The 18,026-nt window shown below is 50.7% G+C and overlaps 1 protein-coding gene across 1 annotated transcript; it reads right to left on the bottom strand.

Annotated features, from left to right (window-relative positions):
• slc16a2 (solute carrier family 16 member 2) lies at nucleotides 1-16,852 on the bottom strand. The gene is made up of 7 exons (XM_028960880.1): nucleotides 15,918-16,852; nucleotides 14,216-14,360; nucleotides 11,159-11,636; nucleotides 9,803-9,946; nucleotides 9,334-9,562; nucleotides 2,455-2,701; nucleotides 1-2,372 (listed from the first exon to the last, which is right to left on the bottom strand). Exons 1-6 carry the CDS (start codon nucleotides 16,198-16,200, stop codon nucleotides 2,475-2,477), a joined length of 1,506 nt encoding a protein of 501 aa, XP_028816713.1. The 5' UTR covers nucleotides 16,201-16,852; the 3' UTR covers nucleotides 1-2,372; nucleotides 2,455-2,474.
• Nucleotides 16,853-18,026: the final 1,174 nt, after the last annotated feature.

Here is an 18,026-nt window from a genome sequence, read left to right as displayed (position 1 = left end):
TGCGATTTATCATCAGGGCTTTATTAGAAAATGAGACACAGAGCGAGAAATAGACTTAATACAGAGGAGGATTTTTAAAAAAAAATCTCTTCACGTAAAACACAATTACACAACTAGCAGCATTTTTTTTTTTTTTTAAAAAAAGCTGTATCAAAGGTTGAGGTCTAAGCAGGAGGTGCCAAGGCAGCACCGGGTCACAAACGAACGGCAGCACAACACCCTCGATTATTCAACCTGGTCTCGATCCGGAGTTTATTTATTAACGGCCGGCCGGATTACAGGAGATTTCGCCTCCGGCCAGGAATTCCGCTCCGAAGGGGTCGTCTACTCACATACACTAACATATTTCACTTGGGGTTTTTTTTTTTGCATATTTTAAAATCTCACTTTTTGTTTCACTTGTAGTGAAATGTAGTGCAATGGTCTACCAATTACGGTCTGGAAGGTCAGTCAAATCTAATCAAATTAGACGTTGTGTATCACCTTTTCATGTAATAATCACGTGTATTATAAAACATACGAGCGAACGTTCAGCAGCAAAATATACAGAAACGCAAGCAAATTTCAGGATGGCCAAATTACGGACAACACCAATATCCAGGTGTCATTCGTGGATCATATCTGTCTATAAAACGCAGATACATGTTAAATATGGAGCCAATCTGTTTCATACAGATTATGCTTCAACGCAGGCACTAAGAAAGCAGGTTTCTACGCTCCAAAACCAAAACCTGACACCAACGTTAAAAATGGACGGTTTAGAACGCTGATGTGGAGGAAATACTGGTTCTAAATAGGAACTCCTATGATAAATGCAAGCAAAACCAAATAAAGAAAATGAACCTGTTAATACGTTCATACACATTCCTGATAATCTGAGGTAACGGCCTTTAAATTACAGACACGTGAACTGAGGGTCTGTTATTTAAAAGAAATCCCATTAATCTCACGAGGGGGGAAAAACAAGCGTAAAGCCTCAGAAAAATGTTCAGCGTGAATTCGTGAAATGGAAGACCAGTTGCGGGTGGAAGATAAGAGCTAAGGCGAACGTGGCACAACCCCCCCACGGTTGAACATGCATTGCTAAAGTGCCGTCTAAATGCCAAAAAAAAAAAGTGCCCTGGTGGCTGCCCTTTGACGGGGAGAAGAGAAGGTGCGTGAACTAAGGTGCCCTGTGTCCTATAAGGTGTCTATACTGCCCTTTACACCAATATAGGTCCATACGGGGTCGTTCCGGATTCCCTACGTAGGTGACCGGGGTGCAAGATCTGGTCTACCACAGATAAATGAGGTACATTTGGGTCAAAGTGTAGGTCCCTGTGTGTTTTTGACACAAATACGTAGTTATACTGGCTCAATAAAGTAATGCTCAGGATGGGGACTGGATGGTCCTGGTGGACCTTAATGGATCTCAAGCTGAACAAAGCATCCGGTTGGATTCAGGTTCTGGGCGGCAGGAACGCTCGACGGCGCGGAAACTTGTCCCGCACCGGCACAGAACCGCAGGAGCCGCTACGGGATGGACAGGACGGCAGACGGGTGTTGGTCATTGAGGCTCGGAATCTCACAGCACGCTGAAAATGGAGACTGGGCGCGGTCTACTGAGGTATGTTCCGATTTCGGCCAACAAACAGCCAAAAAGGGACCTGCATGAGGCAATACGGTTTCCATCGTGACCGATTGTGAGCGAGGATACGCGGTAAAACAAGGAGCGACGGGCGCAAGGAACCATTGGGATGCACTGAAGTGCTTTCACGGCTACAACGCTGCCAGCATTTCGCCGATTGTCTCTGCACATAACGCAGGCGAACGCGCTCCTAAACTATTGCAGATTTTCACATCTCCTGGCTGCATGTACGTCAGCTAGAGACGATGGAGGAGAACGAGAGGCGAATGGTCTATAATGTGAAAAATGGCGTTTTTAGCCTCTTAATAATTCAGTGTTGGCACAGGCTGTGTAAATGCTGCGTCTAGTAATCTGAAGATGCCGATTAAATAATCTCTATTCATGACTTAGGTGCAAAGGAAAATAAAAACACGTGTAACATGTATTATACAAAATATGGGGGTGTAATCACGCCGCAGTGTGTAAGAAGACCAAAAAAAAAATAAAAATCTTATTAAAATACTTGTCTGCTGTAATCAACTAAAAAAAAAAAAAAAAAGAATCCAGATTTTAAAAGAACTGATGAGTGTTGGATGGGATGATCATGCTCAGACGTAGGACCGTCCACAGGAGGCCGGAAGCCCTCACTGAGAACCTCCTGCTGGACACGGCCGACAGACAGAGCTCCTCCTCTTGCTGATTTGACGTGACATGATGGGTTGTACTCTGGCAGAATTTCTGCAGGAAATGCTGGTGAGCTAAATCCCTGTTGGGACCATGCATGAAAAAGGATTAAAACTTGTGGAGCTGCAAGGGTGAATGAAAGGTCACCGGTCGTGGAAACGTACCTTTGTCCAGTAGGTGGCGCTCATATGTGAGTTTCCATGTCTGTGTAGCCTGGCAGCATGTCCCCGTTGGTGCAGTTCTTCAGCATCTTGTCCATGCTGTGGTCATCTGGTTCCCCCTTCTGCTCCTCCTTCATCATGCGCCGATGGACCAGGGGGACACAAAACAGCACCATCCCCCCAACAATGGGCGGCACCCCGGCCAGGTAGAACGCAACATGGTAGTCCCCGAAGTAGTCATGCAGGAGACCTACAGGGGAACAGGGAGGTCATGCAGGACATTATAATGTCTGATAAAGGAGCTGGACGCACCTTCTTGAAGGTCTGTGACTGAGTTTGGATGAGAAGAACCAAAGAAATCAAATCAATAAAGCACTCGTGCATTAATAACAGAATCTGATACTGAAGAAAGGTAGTAAAACCAGGTTCAAACCCCACTTACTGAGGCCAAGTGTCCCTGAGCAGGACTCTTAACCCTGAGTGTCTTCCAGGGGGGGACTGTCACTAACTACTGATTGTAAGTCGCTCTGGATAATGACGTCTGGTAAATACTATAAATGTAAATTGTTTCCCATCATAACCTGATACGCTATGGCTGGATATGCTTCAGGTTTTTTTTTACGCTTCGCGTTTTTACGCTACAAGTTTCGAGTCATAACGTGATACGCGTCGCGTTTTTTCGCTACAAGTTTCCCGTCATAACGTGATACGCGTCGCGTTTTTTCGCTACAAGTTTCCCGTCATAACGTGATACGCGTCGCGTTTTTTCGCTACAAGTTTCCCGTCATAACGTGATACGCGTTTTTTCGCTACAAGTTTCCCGTCATAACGTGATACGCGTCGCGTTTTTTCGCTACAAGTTTCCCGTCATAACGTGATACGGTTCACGTTTTTACGCTACAAGTTTCGAGTCATAACGTGATACGGTTCACGTTTTTACGCTACAAGTTTCCCGTCATAACGAGATACGCTTCGCGTTTTTACGCTACAAGTTTCACGTCATAACGAGATACGAGTCACGTTTTTACGCTACAAGTTTCCCGTCATAACGTGATACTCTGCGTTTTTACGCTACAAGTTTCCCGTCATAACGTGATACGCGTCGCGTTTTTTCGCTACAAGTTTCCCGTCATAACGTGATACGGTTCACGTTTTTACGCTACAAGTTTCGAGTCATAACGTGATACGGTTCACGTTTTTACGCTACAAGTTTCCCGTCATAACGAGATACGCTTCGCGTTTTTACGCTACAAGTTTCACGTCATAACGAGATACGAGTCACGTTTTTACGCTACAAGTTTCCCGTCATAACGTGATACTCTTCGCGTTTTTTCGCGAAAAATTTCCAGTCATAACGTGATACGCTTCGCGTTTTTTACGCTACAAGTTTCCCGTCATAACATGATACTCTGCGTTTTTTCGCTACAAGTTTCCCGTCATAACGTGATACTCTGCGTTTTTTCGCTACAAGTTTCCCGTCATAACGTGATACTCTGCGTTTTTTCGCTACAAGTTTCCCGTCATAACGTGATACTCTGCGTTTTTTCGCTACAAGTTTCCCGTCATAACGGGATACTCTGCGTTTTTTTCGCTACAAGTTTCCCATCATAACGTGATACTCTTCGCGTTTTTTCGCTACAAGTTTCCCGTCATAATGTGATACGCTTCCCGTTTTTACGCTACAAGTTTCCCGTCATAATGAGATACGCTTCGCGTTTTTACGCTACAAGTTTCCCGTCATAACGAGATACGCTTCGCGTTTTTACGCTACAAGTTTCCCGTCATAACGAGATACGAGTCACGTTTTTACGCTACAAGTTTCCCGTCATAACGTGATACTCTGCGTTTTTTCGCTACAAGTTTCCCGTCATAACGTGATACTCTGCGTTTTTTCGCTACAAGTTTCCCGTCATAACGTGATACTCTGCGTTTTTTCGCTACAAGTTTCCCGTCATAACGTGATACTCTGCGTTTTTTCGCTACAAGTTTCCCGTCATAACGTGATACTCTGCGTTTTTTCGCTACAAGTTTCCCATCATAACGTGATACTCTTCGCGTTTTTTCGCTACAAGTTTCCCGTCATAACGTGATACGCTTCCCGTTTTTACGCTACAAGTTTCCCGTCATAACGAGATACGCTTCGCGTTTTTACGCTACAAGTTTCCCGTCATAACGAGATACGCTTCGCGTTTTTACGCTACAAGTTTCCCGTCATAACGAGATACGAGTCACGTTTTTACGCTACAAGTTTCCCGTCATAACGTGATACTCTGCGTTTTTTCGCTACAAGTTTCCCGTCATAACGTGATACTCTGCGTTTTTTCGCTACAAGTTTCCCGTCATAACGTGATACTCTGCGTTTTTTCGCTACAAGTTTCCCGTCATAACGTGATACTCTGCGTTTTTTCGCTACAAGTTTCCCGTCATAACGTGATACTCTGCGTTTTTTCGCTACAAGTTTCCCATCATAACGTGATACTCTTCGCGTTTTTTCGCTACAAGTTTCCCGTCATAACGTGATACGCTTCCCGTTTTTACGCTACAAGTTTCCCGTCATAACGAGATACGCTTCGCGTTTTTACGCTACAAGTTTCCCGTCATAACGAGATACGCTTCGCGTTTTTACGCTACAAGTTTCCCGTCATAACGTGATACTCTGCGTTTTTTCGCTACAAGTTTCCCGTCATAACGTGATACGCTTCCCGTTTTTACGCTACAAGTTTCCCGTCATAACGAGATACGCTTCGCGTTTTTACGCTACAAGTTTCCCGTCATAACGAGATACGCTTCGCGTTTTTACGCTACAAGTTTCCCGTCATAACGAGATACGAGTCACGTTTTTACGCTACAAGTTTCCCGTCATAACGTGATACTCTGCGTTTTTTCGCTACAAGTTTCCCGTCATAACGTGATACTCTGCGTTTTTTCGCTACAAGTTTCCCGTCATAACGTGATACTCTGCGTTTTTTTCGCTACAAGTTTCCCGTCATAACGTGATACTCTGCGTTTTTTTCGCTACAAGTTTCCCGTCATAACGTGATACTCTGCGTTTTTTCGCTACAAGTTTCCCGTCATAACGTGATACTCTGCGTTTTTTCGCTACAAGTTTCCCGTCATAACGTGATACTCTGCGTTTTTTCGCTACAAGTTTCCCGTCATAACGTGATAATCTTCGCGTTTTTTCGCTACAAGTTTCCCGTCATAATGTGATACGCTTCCCGTTTTTACGCTACAAGTTTCCCGTCATAACGTGATACTCTTCGCGTTTTTTCGCTACAAGTTTCCCGTCATAACGTGATACGCTTCCCGTTTTTACGCTACAAGTTTCCCGTCATAACGAGATACGCTTCGCGTTTTTACGCTACAAGTTTCCCGTCATAACGAGATACGCTTCGCGTTTTTACGCTACAAGTTTCCCGTCATAACGAGATACGAGTCACGTTTTTACGCTACAAGTTTCCCGTCATAACGTGATACTCTGCGTTTTTTCGCTACAAGTTTCCCGTCATAACGTGATACTCTGCGTTTTTTCGCTACAAGTTTCCCGTCATAACGTGATACTCTGCGTTTTTTCGCTACAAGTTTCCCGTCATAACGTGATACTCTGCGTTTTTTTCGCTACAAGTTTCCCGTCATAACGTGATACTCTGCGTTTTTTCGCTACAAGTTTCCCGTCATAACGTGATACTCTTCGCGTTTTTTCGCTACAAGTTTCCCGTCATAACGTGATACGCTTCCCGTTTTTACGCTACAAGTTTCCCGTCATAACGAGATACGCTTCGCGTTTTTACGCTACAAGTTTCCCGTCATAACGAGATACGCTTCGCGTTTTTACGCTACAAGTTTCCCGTCATAACGTGATACTCTGCGTTTTTTCGCTACAAGTTTCCCGTCATAACGTGATACGCTTCCCGTTTTTACGCTACAAGTTTCCCGTCATAACGAGATACGCTTCGCGTTTTTACGCTACAAGTTTCCCGTCATAACGAGATACGCTTCGCGTTTTTACGCTACAAGTTTCCCGTCATAACGAGATACGAGTCACGTTTTTACGCTACAAGTTTCCCGTCATAACGTGATACTCTGCGTTTTTTTCGCTACAAGTTTCCCGTCATAACGTGATACTCTGCGTTTTTTCGCTACAAGTTTCCCGTCATAACGTGATACTCTGCGTTTTTTCGCTACAAGTTTCCCGTCATAACGTGATACTCTGCGTTTTTTTCGCTACAAGTTTCCCGTCATAACGTGATACTCTGCGTTTTTTCGCTACAAGTTTCCCGTCATAACGTGATACTCTGCGTTTTTTCGCTACAAGTTTCCCGTCATAACGTGATACTCTGCGTTTTTTCGCTACAAGTTTCCCGTCATAACGTGATAATCTTCGCGTTTTTTCGCTACAAGTTTCCCGTCATAATGTGATACGCTTCCCGTTTTTACGCTACAAGTTTCCCGTCATAATGAGATACGCTTCGCGTTTTTACGCTACAAGTTTCCCGTCATAACGTGATACTCTTCGCGTTTTTTCGCTACAAGTTTCCCGTCATAATGTGATACGCTTCCCGTTTTTACGCTACAAGTTTCCCGTCATAACGAGATACGCTTCGCGTTTTTACGCTACAAGTTTCCCGTCATAACGAGATACGAGTCACGTTTTTACGCTACAAGTTTCCCGTCATAACGTGATACGCGTCGCGTTTTTTCGCTACAAGTTTCCCGTCATAACGTGATACGCGTTTTTTCGCTACAAGTTTCCCGTCATAACGTGATACGCGTCGCGTTTTTTCGCTACAAGTTTCCCGTCATAACGTGATACGGTTCACGTTTTTACGCTACAAGTTTCCCGTCATAACGTGATACGGTTCACGTTTTTACGCTACAAGTTTCGAGTCATAACGTGATACGGTTCGCGTTTTTACGCTACAAGTTTCCCGTCATAACGAGATACGCTTCGCGTTTTTACGCTACAAGTTTCACGTCATAACGAGATACGAGTCGCGTTTTTACGCTACAAGTTTCCCGTCATAACGTGATACTCTTCGCGTTTTTTCGCGAAAAATTTCCAGTCATAACGTGATACGCTTCGCGTTTTTTACGCTACAAGTTTCCCGTCATAACGTGATACTCTGCGTTTTTTCGCTACAAGTTTCCCGTCATAACGTGATACTCTGCGTTTTTTCGCTACAAGTTTCCCGTCATAACGTGATACTCTGCGTTTTTTCGCTACAAGTTTCCCGTCATAACGTGATACTCTGCGTTTTTTTCGCTACAAGTTTCCCGTCATAACGTGATACTCTGCGTTTTTTCGCTACAAGTTTCCCGTCATAACGTGATACTCTGCGTTTTTTCGCTACAAGTTTCCCGTCATAACGTGATACTCTGCGTTTTTTCGCTACAAGTTTCCCGTCATAACGTGATACTCTGCGTTTTTTCGCTACAAGTTTCCCGTCATAACGTGATACTCTGCGTTTTTTCGCTACAAGTTCCCGTCATAACGTGATACTCTGCGTTTTTTTCGCTACAAGTTTCCCGTCATAACGTGATACTCTGCGTTTTTTCGCTACAAGTTTCCCGTCATAACGTGATACTCTGCGTTTTTTTCGCTACAAGTTTCCCGTCATAACGTGATACTCTGCGTTTTTTCGCTACAAGTTTCCCATCATAACGTGATACTCTTCGCGTTTTTTCGCTACAAGTTTCCCGTCATAATGTGATACGCTTCCCGTTTTTACGCTACAAGTTTCCCGTCATAATGAGATACGCTTCGCGTTTTTACGCTACAAGTTTCCCGTCATAACGAGATACGCTTCGCGTTTTTACGCTACAAGTTTCCCGTCATAACGAGATACGAGTCACGTTTTTACGCTACAAGTTTCCCGTCATAACGTGATACTCTGCGTTTTTTCGCTACAAGTTTCCCGTCATAACGTGATACTCTGCGTTTTTTCGCTACAAGTTTCCCGTCATAACGTGATACTCTGCGTTTTTTCGCTACAAGTTTCCCATCATAACGTGATACTCTTCGCGTTTTTTCGCTACAAGTTTCCCGTCATAATGTGATACGCTTCGCGTTTTTACGCTACAAGTTTCCCGTCATAACGAGATACGCTTCGCGTTTTTACGCTACAAGTTTCCCGTCATAACGAGATACGAGTCACGTTTTTACGCTACAAGTTTCCCGTCATAACGTGATACTCTGCGTTTTTTCGCTACAAGTTTCCCGTCATAACGTGATACTCTGCGTTTTTTCGCTACAAGTTTCCCGTCATAACGTGATACTCTGCGTTTTTTCGCTACAAGTTTCCCATCATAACGTGATACTCTTCGCGTTTTTTCGCTACAAGTTTCCCGTCATAATGTGATACGCTTCCCGTTTTTACGCTACAAGTTTCCCGTCATAACGAGATACGCTTCGCGTTTTTACGCTACAAGTTTCACGTCATAACGAGATACGAGTCACGTTTTTACGCTACAAGTTTCCCGTCATAACGTGATACTCTTCGCGTTTTTTCGCGAAAAATTTCCCGTCATAACGTGATACGCTTTGCGTTTTTTTACGCTACAAGTTTCCCGTCATAAAAATTATACGTTATAACGTGATACTGGTCCATTTTTTTGTTTTAATGCCGTGCCAGCAAGATTTACAGCTCTACTATAGATTACAGATCTGTATGAAGGGAATTAGTGTTGGGCAGGAAAAGGCATGGAGTTCAGCTGCAAACTGCTGCCTTTGTGTCAACAATCCTATTTGCTAGGAGACGGCTGTGCTTTGGAATTTGCCCCTCCTTGACATAAATTACCAGGCCGCCATGAATCGGTGGAAGTGAACAGAGCTACTTTTTTTTCTCTGAATTCAGAGCAGACACAGAAATTGCATATGACTACCTGCGATGGGAGGACCAGCCGTCATGGGCAGTGCCATGAGACCCAGGAGGTAGCCAATCGCCTGCGATGCTCGCATCGGACCCACCAGCTCGAAGGCTATGGGTGCCATGATGGTGATGAAACATCCATCGCAGAGTCCCAGGAAAATGCAGACCACCACCAGCCCCTCAAACACCCAGCACAATGGGATCATCATGGACATCAGCCCCAGCACCATGAAGGAAGCCACCTGGAATGAGTCCATGGGAAAAGATAAACAAAGGCAACTTGGACTAGAAGCTCTTGATCCACTGGGCCCTTGGCCTGAAGCCCACGCTCCACTTCTGCTGTGAAGACGTGTATAAGATGTGAAGATTTGTGTATATTATGTATTCTACTGGCCCAACACACCATGAAATGGTCCATGATCGAGCAACTCTGACCCAAACATGTTATTATAAATATTATAAATATAAAAGAAATTCCGAACCTGCATGTAGATCTTTTTTACGCCTGGGATGAGGTCTCCCACTTTCCCGAAAACGAGTCGTCCGACCCCCGAGGAGGCGCCGATGCACACAAGCAAAACCCACTCCTTCTCCGTCTCCGGGAACTGGTCCTTCACAAAGTTGATCTGTTGAGCAAGCAGGAGAGTTGGAGACAAAGTCTGCATGTTTCACAAAACGTCCCATCCCTTCACCTCGCCGGTCAAATAACAGTATGGACAAAATTTCAGTCCTGATCCTTGCCAGAGGTTCAAATGCAACGTTTACGTAGCCGTTTTGAGGTCATTCCTTCTGTTGATGAGAAGTCAAATTCTACATACGAACAGAACGCAAGCAGGGAACAGTTGACGGGTGCGAGTTCATGTATGAAAAGACGGGACATGACAGCGGCGTTCGAATTCCTGGAGACTCTGCACCGCTGCCCAACATCTCCCTCCTAATGGAATGTAACTTGGCACGCTGGCGTGTAGGATAAGTTGAATAATTTCCCCATCGCCTCCACCCTCCGAAGAACAAAAAACAAGAGCTTCCTGGCCAAAGGCCTCCCGGCCCCAGTGGAATATTTTCCCTGCTTTGAAAATGTTCCACATGGCAGGATGGTAGAATAACATCAATGGCGGTAGCATGTCGGCGTTTAAAGCCTTCCTGTTGCAGCATATAGGTCGGGCGCTCGTCCCGCTCGCTTCGGACAACACAACAAAAGCCGGGGTTTACGTCCGGGGCCGCCGCCCAGAAAAACAGCGGTGCCGAGAGGCCGAGGGCCCCCATTCATACCTTCACCCACCCGTCCATGCTCCGCGAACGAGGGATCTTTATGGTGGATGGTGCAGAGCGGTGCGCTGGTTTACATTTACAGCATCCAATTATTACGAATTAAAGTGAAGGGATTGTCACAGCAGCACAGCACATGGTGCACACAGTGAAATTTGTCCTCTGCATTTAACCATCACCCTTGGTGACAGTGGGGACCATGACAGGCGGCCGGGGAGCAGTGTGTGGGGACGGTGCTTTGCTCAGTGGCACCTTGAACCGGCAACCTTCTGATTACGGGGCCGCTTCCTAAACCGCTAGGCCACCACTGTCCCCAAAATCATCCACAGCGACTCACGGTCAGTAGTTACAGGGACAGTCCCCCCCAGAGACACTCAGGGTTAAGTGTCCTGCTCAGGGACACGATGGTAGTAAGTGGGGTTTGAACCTGGGTCGAGTGTGTTACCCCGCTGGGCTGCTACAGATACAGGCTTCTCTTTACCTTTGATCTACTTTGCTGTTTCATGCACTTTGCCTTTTATTGACCATAGAACTGCATTACGAAAATATGAGCGAAAAAAAACTCCTACCAAGTGGATGTAGGGCACGAAGTACCCCAGCACGGCGGTGGCGACCCCGAACGCCCAGACGCGGTAGGTGACGACGTAAAACACCCGCAGGTTGAAGTACTTCTTCACCTCGGCAAGCCCTCGCTGGCACCTGCTGCCCGAGGCCCCGGGAACGGCCGCCTTTCCCGCCGCCACGCCCGGCCCGCGTCCCATACCGCTGGCCAGCAGAGGCCGGAAGGTCAAGGCCAGCAGGGCCTGCACCAGCATGAAGGCGCTGAGGATCTGGAAGGTTCTCGCCAGGCCCAGCGGCTCCACCACTTTCTTCAACAGCACAGGAAGGCCCATGGAGAAGAGGCTGCTGCCCCCGGTCACCACTCCATTAGCCAGGCCAAGGCGCCGCCGAAAGTAGTGGCCCAGGATGACCAGGGACGGCTGGAAGGCGAAGGAGGAGCCGCAGCCGAAGAGGATCCCGTACGTGAAGTAGCGCTGGCCGAGAGAGCTGCGAAGCAGAGAGAACCGGGAGAACCGTCAACCACCGACAGGAACCCCACCAACCCCATGATGAAGCAGCGGGGGGTGACCCAGCAAATTCGCTGATCAAAGCGCGGCACCACGCTGCGTTTTAACACGGTTCTTCTGGTCCCGCTGCAGAATCCGCTACTTTCTGCCGAGGAGCCGCGCCCCCGTGTCCCTTTCTGCCGAGGGGCCGCGCCCCGTGTCCCTTTCTGCCGAGGGGCCGCGCCCCGTGTCCCTTTCTGCCGAGGGGCCGCGCCCCCGCGTCCCTTTCTGCCCACGAGCCGCGCCCCGCGTCCCTTTCTGCCCACGAGCCGCGCCCCGCGTCCCTTTCTGCAGAGGAGCCGCGCCCCGTGTCCCTTTCTGCCCACGAGCCGCGCCCCCGCGTCCCTTTCTGCCCACGAGCCGCGGCCCCGCGTCCCTTTCTGCCCACGAGCCGCGCCCCGCGTCCCTTTCTGCAGAGGAGCCGCGCCCCGTGTCCCTTTCTGCCGAGGGGCCGCGCCCCGTGTCCCTTTCTGCCGAGGGGCCGCGCCCCGTGTCCCTTTCTGCCGAGGGGCCGCGCCCCGTGTCCCTTTCTGCCCACGAGCCGCGCCCCCCCGCGTCCCTTTCTGCCCACGAGCCGCGGCCCCGCGTCCCTTTCTGCCCACGAGCCGCGCCCCGCGTCCCTTTCTGCAGAGGAGCCGCGCCCCGCGTCCCTTTCTGCCGAGGGGCCGCGGCCCCGCGTCCCTTTCTGCCGAGGGGCCGCGCCCCCGTGTCCCTTTCTGCCGAGGGGCCGCGCCCCCGTGTCCCTTTCTGCCGAGGAGCCGCGCCCCGTGTCCCTTTCTGCCGAGGAGCCGCGCCCCGTGTCCCTTTCTGCCGAGGAGCCGCGGCCCCGCGTCCCTTTCTGCCGAGGAGCCGCGCCCCCGTGTCCCTTTCTGCCGACGAGCCGCGCCCCCGTGTCCCTTTCTGCCGACGGGCCGCGCCCCCGTGTCCCTTTCTGCCGACGGGCCGCGGCCCCGTGTCCCTTTCTGCCGACGGGCCGCGGCCCCGTGTCCCTTTCTGCCGAGGGGCCGCGGCCCGTGTCCCTTTCTGCCACGAGCCGCGCCCCCCGCGTCCCTTTCTGCCGAGGAGCCTCGTTCCCGTTGTCCCTTTCTGCCCACGAGCCGCGCCCCCCGCGTCCCTTTCTGCCGAGGAGCCGCGCCCCCGCGTCCCTTTCTGCCGACGAGCCGCGCCCCCGTGTCCCTTTCTGCCGACGGGCCGCGGCCCCGTGTCCCTTTCTGCCGACGGGCCGCGGCCCCGTGTCCCTTTCTGCCGAGGGGCCGCGGCCCCGTGTCCCTTTCTGCCGAGGGGCCGCGGCCCGTGTCCCTTTCTGCCCACGAGCCGCGCCCCCGCGTCCCTTTCTGCCGAGGAGCCTCGTCCCGTGTCCCTTTCTGCCCACGAGCCGCGCCCCCGCGTCCCTTTCTGCCGAGGAGCCGCGCCCCGCGTCCCTTTCTGCCGAGGAGCCGCGCCCCGCGTCCCTTTCTGCCGAGGAGCCGCGCCCCCGTGTCCCTTTCTGCCGAGGAGCCGCGCCCCGTGTCCCTTTCTGCCGAGGAGCCGCGCCCCGTGTCCCTTTCTGCCGAGGAGCCGCGCCCCGTGTCCCTTTCTGCCGAGGAGCCGCGCCCCGTGTCCCTTTCTGCCGAGGAGCCGCGCCCCGTGTCCCTTTCTGCCGAGGAGCCGCGCCCCGTGTCCCTTTCTGCCGAGGAGCCGCGCCCCCGTGTCCCTTTCTGCCGAGGAGCCGCGCCCCCGTGTCCCTTTCTGCCGAGGAGCCGCGCCCCGTGTCCCTTTCTGCCGAGGAGCCGCGCCCCGCGTCCCTTTCTGCCGACCAGCCGCGGCCCCGCGTCCCTCTCTGCCGACGGGCCGCGGCCCCGCGTCCCTCTCTGCCGACGGGCCGCGGCCCCGCGTCCCTCTCTGCCGACGGGCCGCGCCCCGTGTCCCTTCACTACGAGAGACTGTTTACTAGCGGTGATGAAATTAACCTCACAGTTGATGCATCGCAATCAAAGTGAAAGTGAAGTGATTGTCACATGTCATACACAGCAGCACAGCACTCGGTGACACAGTGAAATTTGTCCTCTGTATTTAACCATCACCCTGAGTGAGCAGTGGGCGGCCATGACAGGCCTGCTTCGGACGTCCCCGTGAACGAGGTCTTAACTCTCATCTGACTGATGGATTTGAAATCATAATGAGAAGTAATGCAAAAAAATGGGATGATGGGATGCACCGTGATGCATCGATAATCGAGGCATTGATAACCGTAATCGAATCGAATCGAATCGTGGGAGCAGTGAAGTGATGATCCTCAGAATCTCATTTACATTTACAGCATTTACCACACGCCCTTATCCAGAGCGACTTACAATCAGTAGTTACAGGGACAGTCCCCCCCTGGAGACACTCAGGGTTAAGTGTCTTGCTCAGGGACACAATGGTAGTAAGTGGGGTTTGAACCTGGGTCTTCTGGTTCATAGGTGAGTGTGTTACCCGCTAGGCTACTACCATCTCCTACATGAAAAATGAGCTCAACTGTTAAAAGGACAACTTTACTTTGCAAACGAGCTGGTGAGAAGTCCCAGGAACGCCAGGAACGCCCCGCCGACGGCCGTCTTCCTGCAGCCGAAGTGGTCGGTGAACATGCTGACCACCGGGGAGCAGAAGAAGATCATGCCCATGGCCAGAGCCCCAACCCAGGCTGAAAGAGAAGAAGACGGTCAATCCCCCGCTAATTATTCCCGGAGCGTCCCCCCGTCCCCCCCAAAAAGCCGGGGCCGACCGCAACTCTGGGAATGCGAGTCAAGTAGGTCGCCGAGCAACCAGCACCCGCCAAGACTCGGGATTAACGCACCTCGCGAGTAATCCGGAAAACTCTTCCGGGAACCTTTCGTCCGGACGCCGAGGAGCCGATTCCATCCTGCGTGACGGGATTTGGCACGTGATTTGGGTTTCGGTGCGTTTGGCTTTGCGGAGTGAGGTATTTCGTGGCCAGATTTGGTTTATTGGACTTTCCGACCCGCCTGCCAATCGTTAACCGCCGCCTGGCTGGTTTTGGGGGAACAGAATGTTATTTTGATGGTACAAAGGTGGCGGAGCGTCTGATGGTCAAACATTCGGCGCCGTTATCAGACGCGGCCGACTGGACGAGGGGGGGGTCAAGGTTTAAATTAAAAAAAAAAAAGCGAAATTGATGTCCGCCGAGAGGAACTGGACCCTTTTACCATTTTACTTCCCCACACGCCACATCCATCCACGTCTTCTCCCGGTACGGACCGGGCCGGAAATACGAACTCCCAACGCCGACCTCATTCCACATCCGCACCGAATTTCCTTTCTGTGTGCGCGGTCAAAGCGGGAAGAGGAAATAAAGCGGAAAACCGTTTACAGACGCGGCCTATTACGGTGAACGGACGCCACATCTCGTGCCGATCCGCGGGTCCAAACCCGGTCCAGTCAATTCTATTCTTGCAGGGAGAATAATACATCTAAAAAGAACCAGAAGAAACAAGCAGCGGCTCTTCTCACGTTCTTCTGATAGAACTCGTTCGACCGGAGGCCTGTAGGCGCGCCGAGACGGTGACATGCGCGCCGTATCCCATAACGCCATTCTCATTAGGGTTTTATGTGGACGTCCTTCTCAGACGCGGATTTACAAAAGCACTAACACGGCAGCGCGTGGAGACGATAACACAGAAAAATCCGGAACTCTAATACACTCCAGCACTTTCAATCACTTCTGGACTCAACCCCCCCAAATGTTCACTTCACTTTACACATTTGCACACCTACCTGTTACACATATTTTTATGCCTAAAAACATAAACGTGTAATATTGGGTTATGTGTGCAATATTTGCATATTGGTTCCGTACTTGCCATATTTGCAGCAGTCGCAGAAGCATTTGACTGCATGTCACACCGTGTGTGACTGTATGGGACAAATAAAATTTGAATTGGATTTTGTGCTCTGGGTCCGTGCGGAAGTATTACAAAGAGAAATAAACTCGTCCTAACATGGATCCCGCCATGTCGTGTCCCTGTCCCGGCAAGTCCAATTAACTTCCCTCTGATGTGTGAGGGAAGCGTGTGAGGCCCGGGGGACAGCAGGCCTGGGCCGGGACACGGTGGCAGTAAGACGGGGGTCAAGGCGAGCGTGTCACCTGCCACCAGGGTCAGGGGTCACACCACAAGTGTCATCCATGTCATCCTTTCAATCGCGACGTGGAGCCACCAGCAGCAGGTGCAGCGCGACTCACCGACTCGGAACTGGGACCCCTGGTCGCCCGGCTCGGCGTGGTCCCGCAGCAGCATCATGTGCAGGATCCCGAACGAGTTCTGGATGCCGAAGATGGAGCCGTTGCACCAGGTGGCGGCGAACACCACGATCCAGCCGAAGCCGCCCTCGGGGGGGACGAAGCCGGAGCCGGAGCCGGGCCTTCCGTCGGCGCCCCCCGTCTCCACCAGCCGCTCGGCCGCGGGGAGCTTCTCCGGCTCAGGCGCCGCGGACGGGTCTCCGGTGTCGCGGTCTTCTGGGTGCATCGTGGCCGCGCACCGACTGCGCGCTCATGCGGGTCCGGATCCCGAACCGAGCCGAGTCGAGCCGAACCGAGCGGGGGAGAGAGAGAGAGAGAGAGAGAGAGAGAGAGAAAGTTGACCGGGAAAGTTAATAAAAAGACGCGAGTCTCCTACAACGCAGAGAAGGCGCGGCGGCGCGTCCATTCACGTCTTTTCTCGCATGATATGAAAGTCCGGGGAGGGAAATAAAAAAAAAGAAAAACGCGCCCTGCATCCCTTTATCCGCGCCGACTCCTCCTCCTGCCCGGTCATTTGTTTAATATTTATACCCCTTCCTCCCGCTCCTCCGTCGCGCCCGGGCTGCTTTTTACAGGAGGTGCGGGGTAAACACCCTCCATTCACCGCCTCCGGCTCCAGCGGCCCGCCGGGGTCCGTCGGGGAGCGGATTTAAAATTCCTGCAGCGCCGGATTACGGAGAGATCGGATGTCAGGCTCCGCCCCCTTCTCGCTGGTCGCGGGGTTGCCAGGTCGCGTCCGCCTTCGCTCCAAACGTCTAGCATAGTCACAGAACATCCTGATCGTCCATGAGATTTACATTTACATTTACAGTATTTACCAGGCGGCCGTATCCAGAGCGACTTACAACGTGCTTCCATGTCACCATGGATGAAGTGGTGAATACAATCTTTTTATTCACTCTGTTCTAGTTTCTGTACAGAAGTCAGACAAGAAGAAGGTTACAAGTTCATCTAAATCTTCTCTAAAGAGGAAGGTCTTGAGCTGCCGTGTGAAGGTGCTCAGTGACTGAGCTGGAAGTTCATTCCACCACCGAGGGGCCAAGACGGAGAAGAGTCTAGATGAGCGTCTTCCTTTTACCTTCAGAGATGGAGGGACCAGGCGAGCAGTACTGGAGGCTCGGAGTATACGAGGTGCAGTGCGGGGTGTAATAAGGGCTGTGAGGTAGGATGGTGCTACTCCATGTCTGGCTTTGTAAGCCAGCATCAGTATTTTGAACCTGATGAGTGCAGCTACTGGGAGCCAGTGGAGGAACGTAGCAGAGGGGTGGTGTGGGAGAACTTGGGAAGGTTGAAGATCAGTCGTGCTGCTGCATTTTGTATGAGTTGTAGAGGTCGGATGGTGCTTAGAGGTAGGGATTTCTTTCTAAAATCCTTGAGCGGTGTGTCTACAATCAGATGTCACTTCACCTGTCACAGAACAACCTCCTGGATCCAGTCTGGCTTCAGAACAGCTCATTCTACTGAGACTGCCCATCTGGCAGTTTCTGAGAAGCTACATGCAGCCAGATCGGAAAAAAAATTCCCCTCGACCTCTCTGCATCATTCAACACAGTTAACCAAGCAACTCTCTTGTCTATCCTAAATATGCTTGGAATTCAGGGCTCAGCATGGCAGTGGTTTGCTTCCTACCTTGATGAGCTATCTTACTAAGTGACTTGGAAAGGATCCACCTCTACCTCACGTATACTCTCCACTGGTGTCCCTCAAGGCTCGGCGCTAGGTCCTCTCCTTTTCTCCCACTACACGAGATCAATTGGTGAGGTCATTTCCTCACATGGATTATCCTACCACTGCTACAACACACAACTCATCTTATCTTTTCCTCCCTCTGATCTACATGCTGCTTCCAAAATCTCTGCATGTCTAACAGACATCTCATCTTGGATGGCAGCCCATCACCTCAAACTCAATCCCAGCAAAACTGAACTAACATTTATTCCAGCAGATTCTTCACCACATCAGGATCTTGCTATTTACCTGGACAACTCACAGCTCTCTCCTTCTACAACAGCCCGCAACCTCGGAGTAACAATAGACAACCAACTCTCCTTC

The sequence above is a fragment of the Denticeps clupeoides genome, chromosome 18 (assembly GCF_900700375.1).
Source record: "Denticeps clupeoides chromosome 18, fDenClu1.1, whole genome shotgun sequence".
Classification (NCBI taxonomy): domain Eukaryota; kingdom Metazoa; phylum Chordata; class Actinopteri; order Clupeiformes; family Denticipitidae; genus Denticeps; species Denticeps clupeoides.
The sequence above is the reverse complement of the archived record's forward strand: the minus strand, read 5'-3'. Positions and strand labels throughout refer to the sequence as shown.

Excerpts from the sequence above, each read along its gene's own strand:
- slc16a2 (XM_028960880.1), bottom strand. The coding sequence starts at position 16,200 with ATGCACCCAGAAGACCGCGACACCGGAGACCCGTCCGCGGCGCCTGAG. Across the intron at positions 11,637-14,215 it reads CTCACCAGCTCGTTTGCAAA|CTCTCTCGGCCAGCGCTACT; the intron begins GTAAAGTTGTCC and ends TCTGCTTCGCAG. Across the intron at positions 9,947-11,158 it reads TCGTGCCCTACATCCACTTG|ATCAACTTTGTGAAGGACCA; the intron begins GTAGGAGTTTTT and ends CTTGCTCAACAG.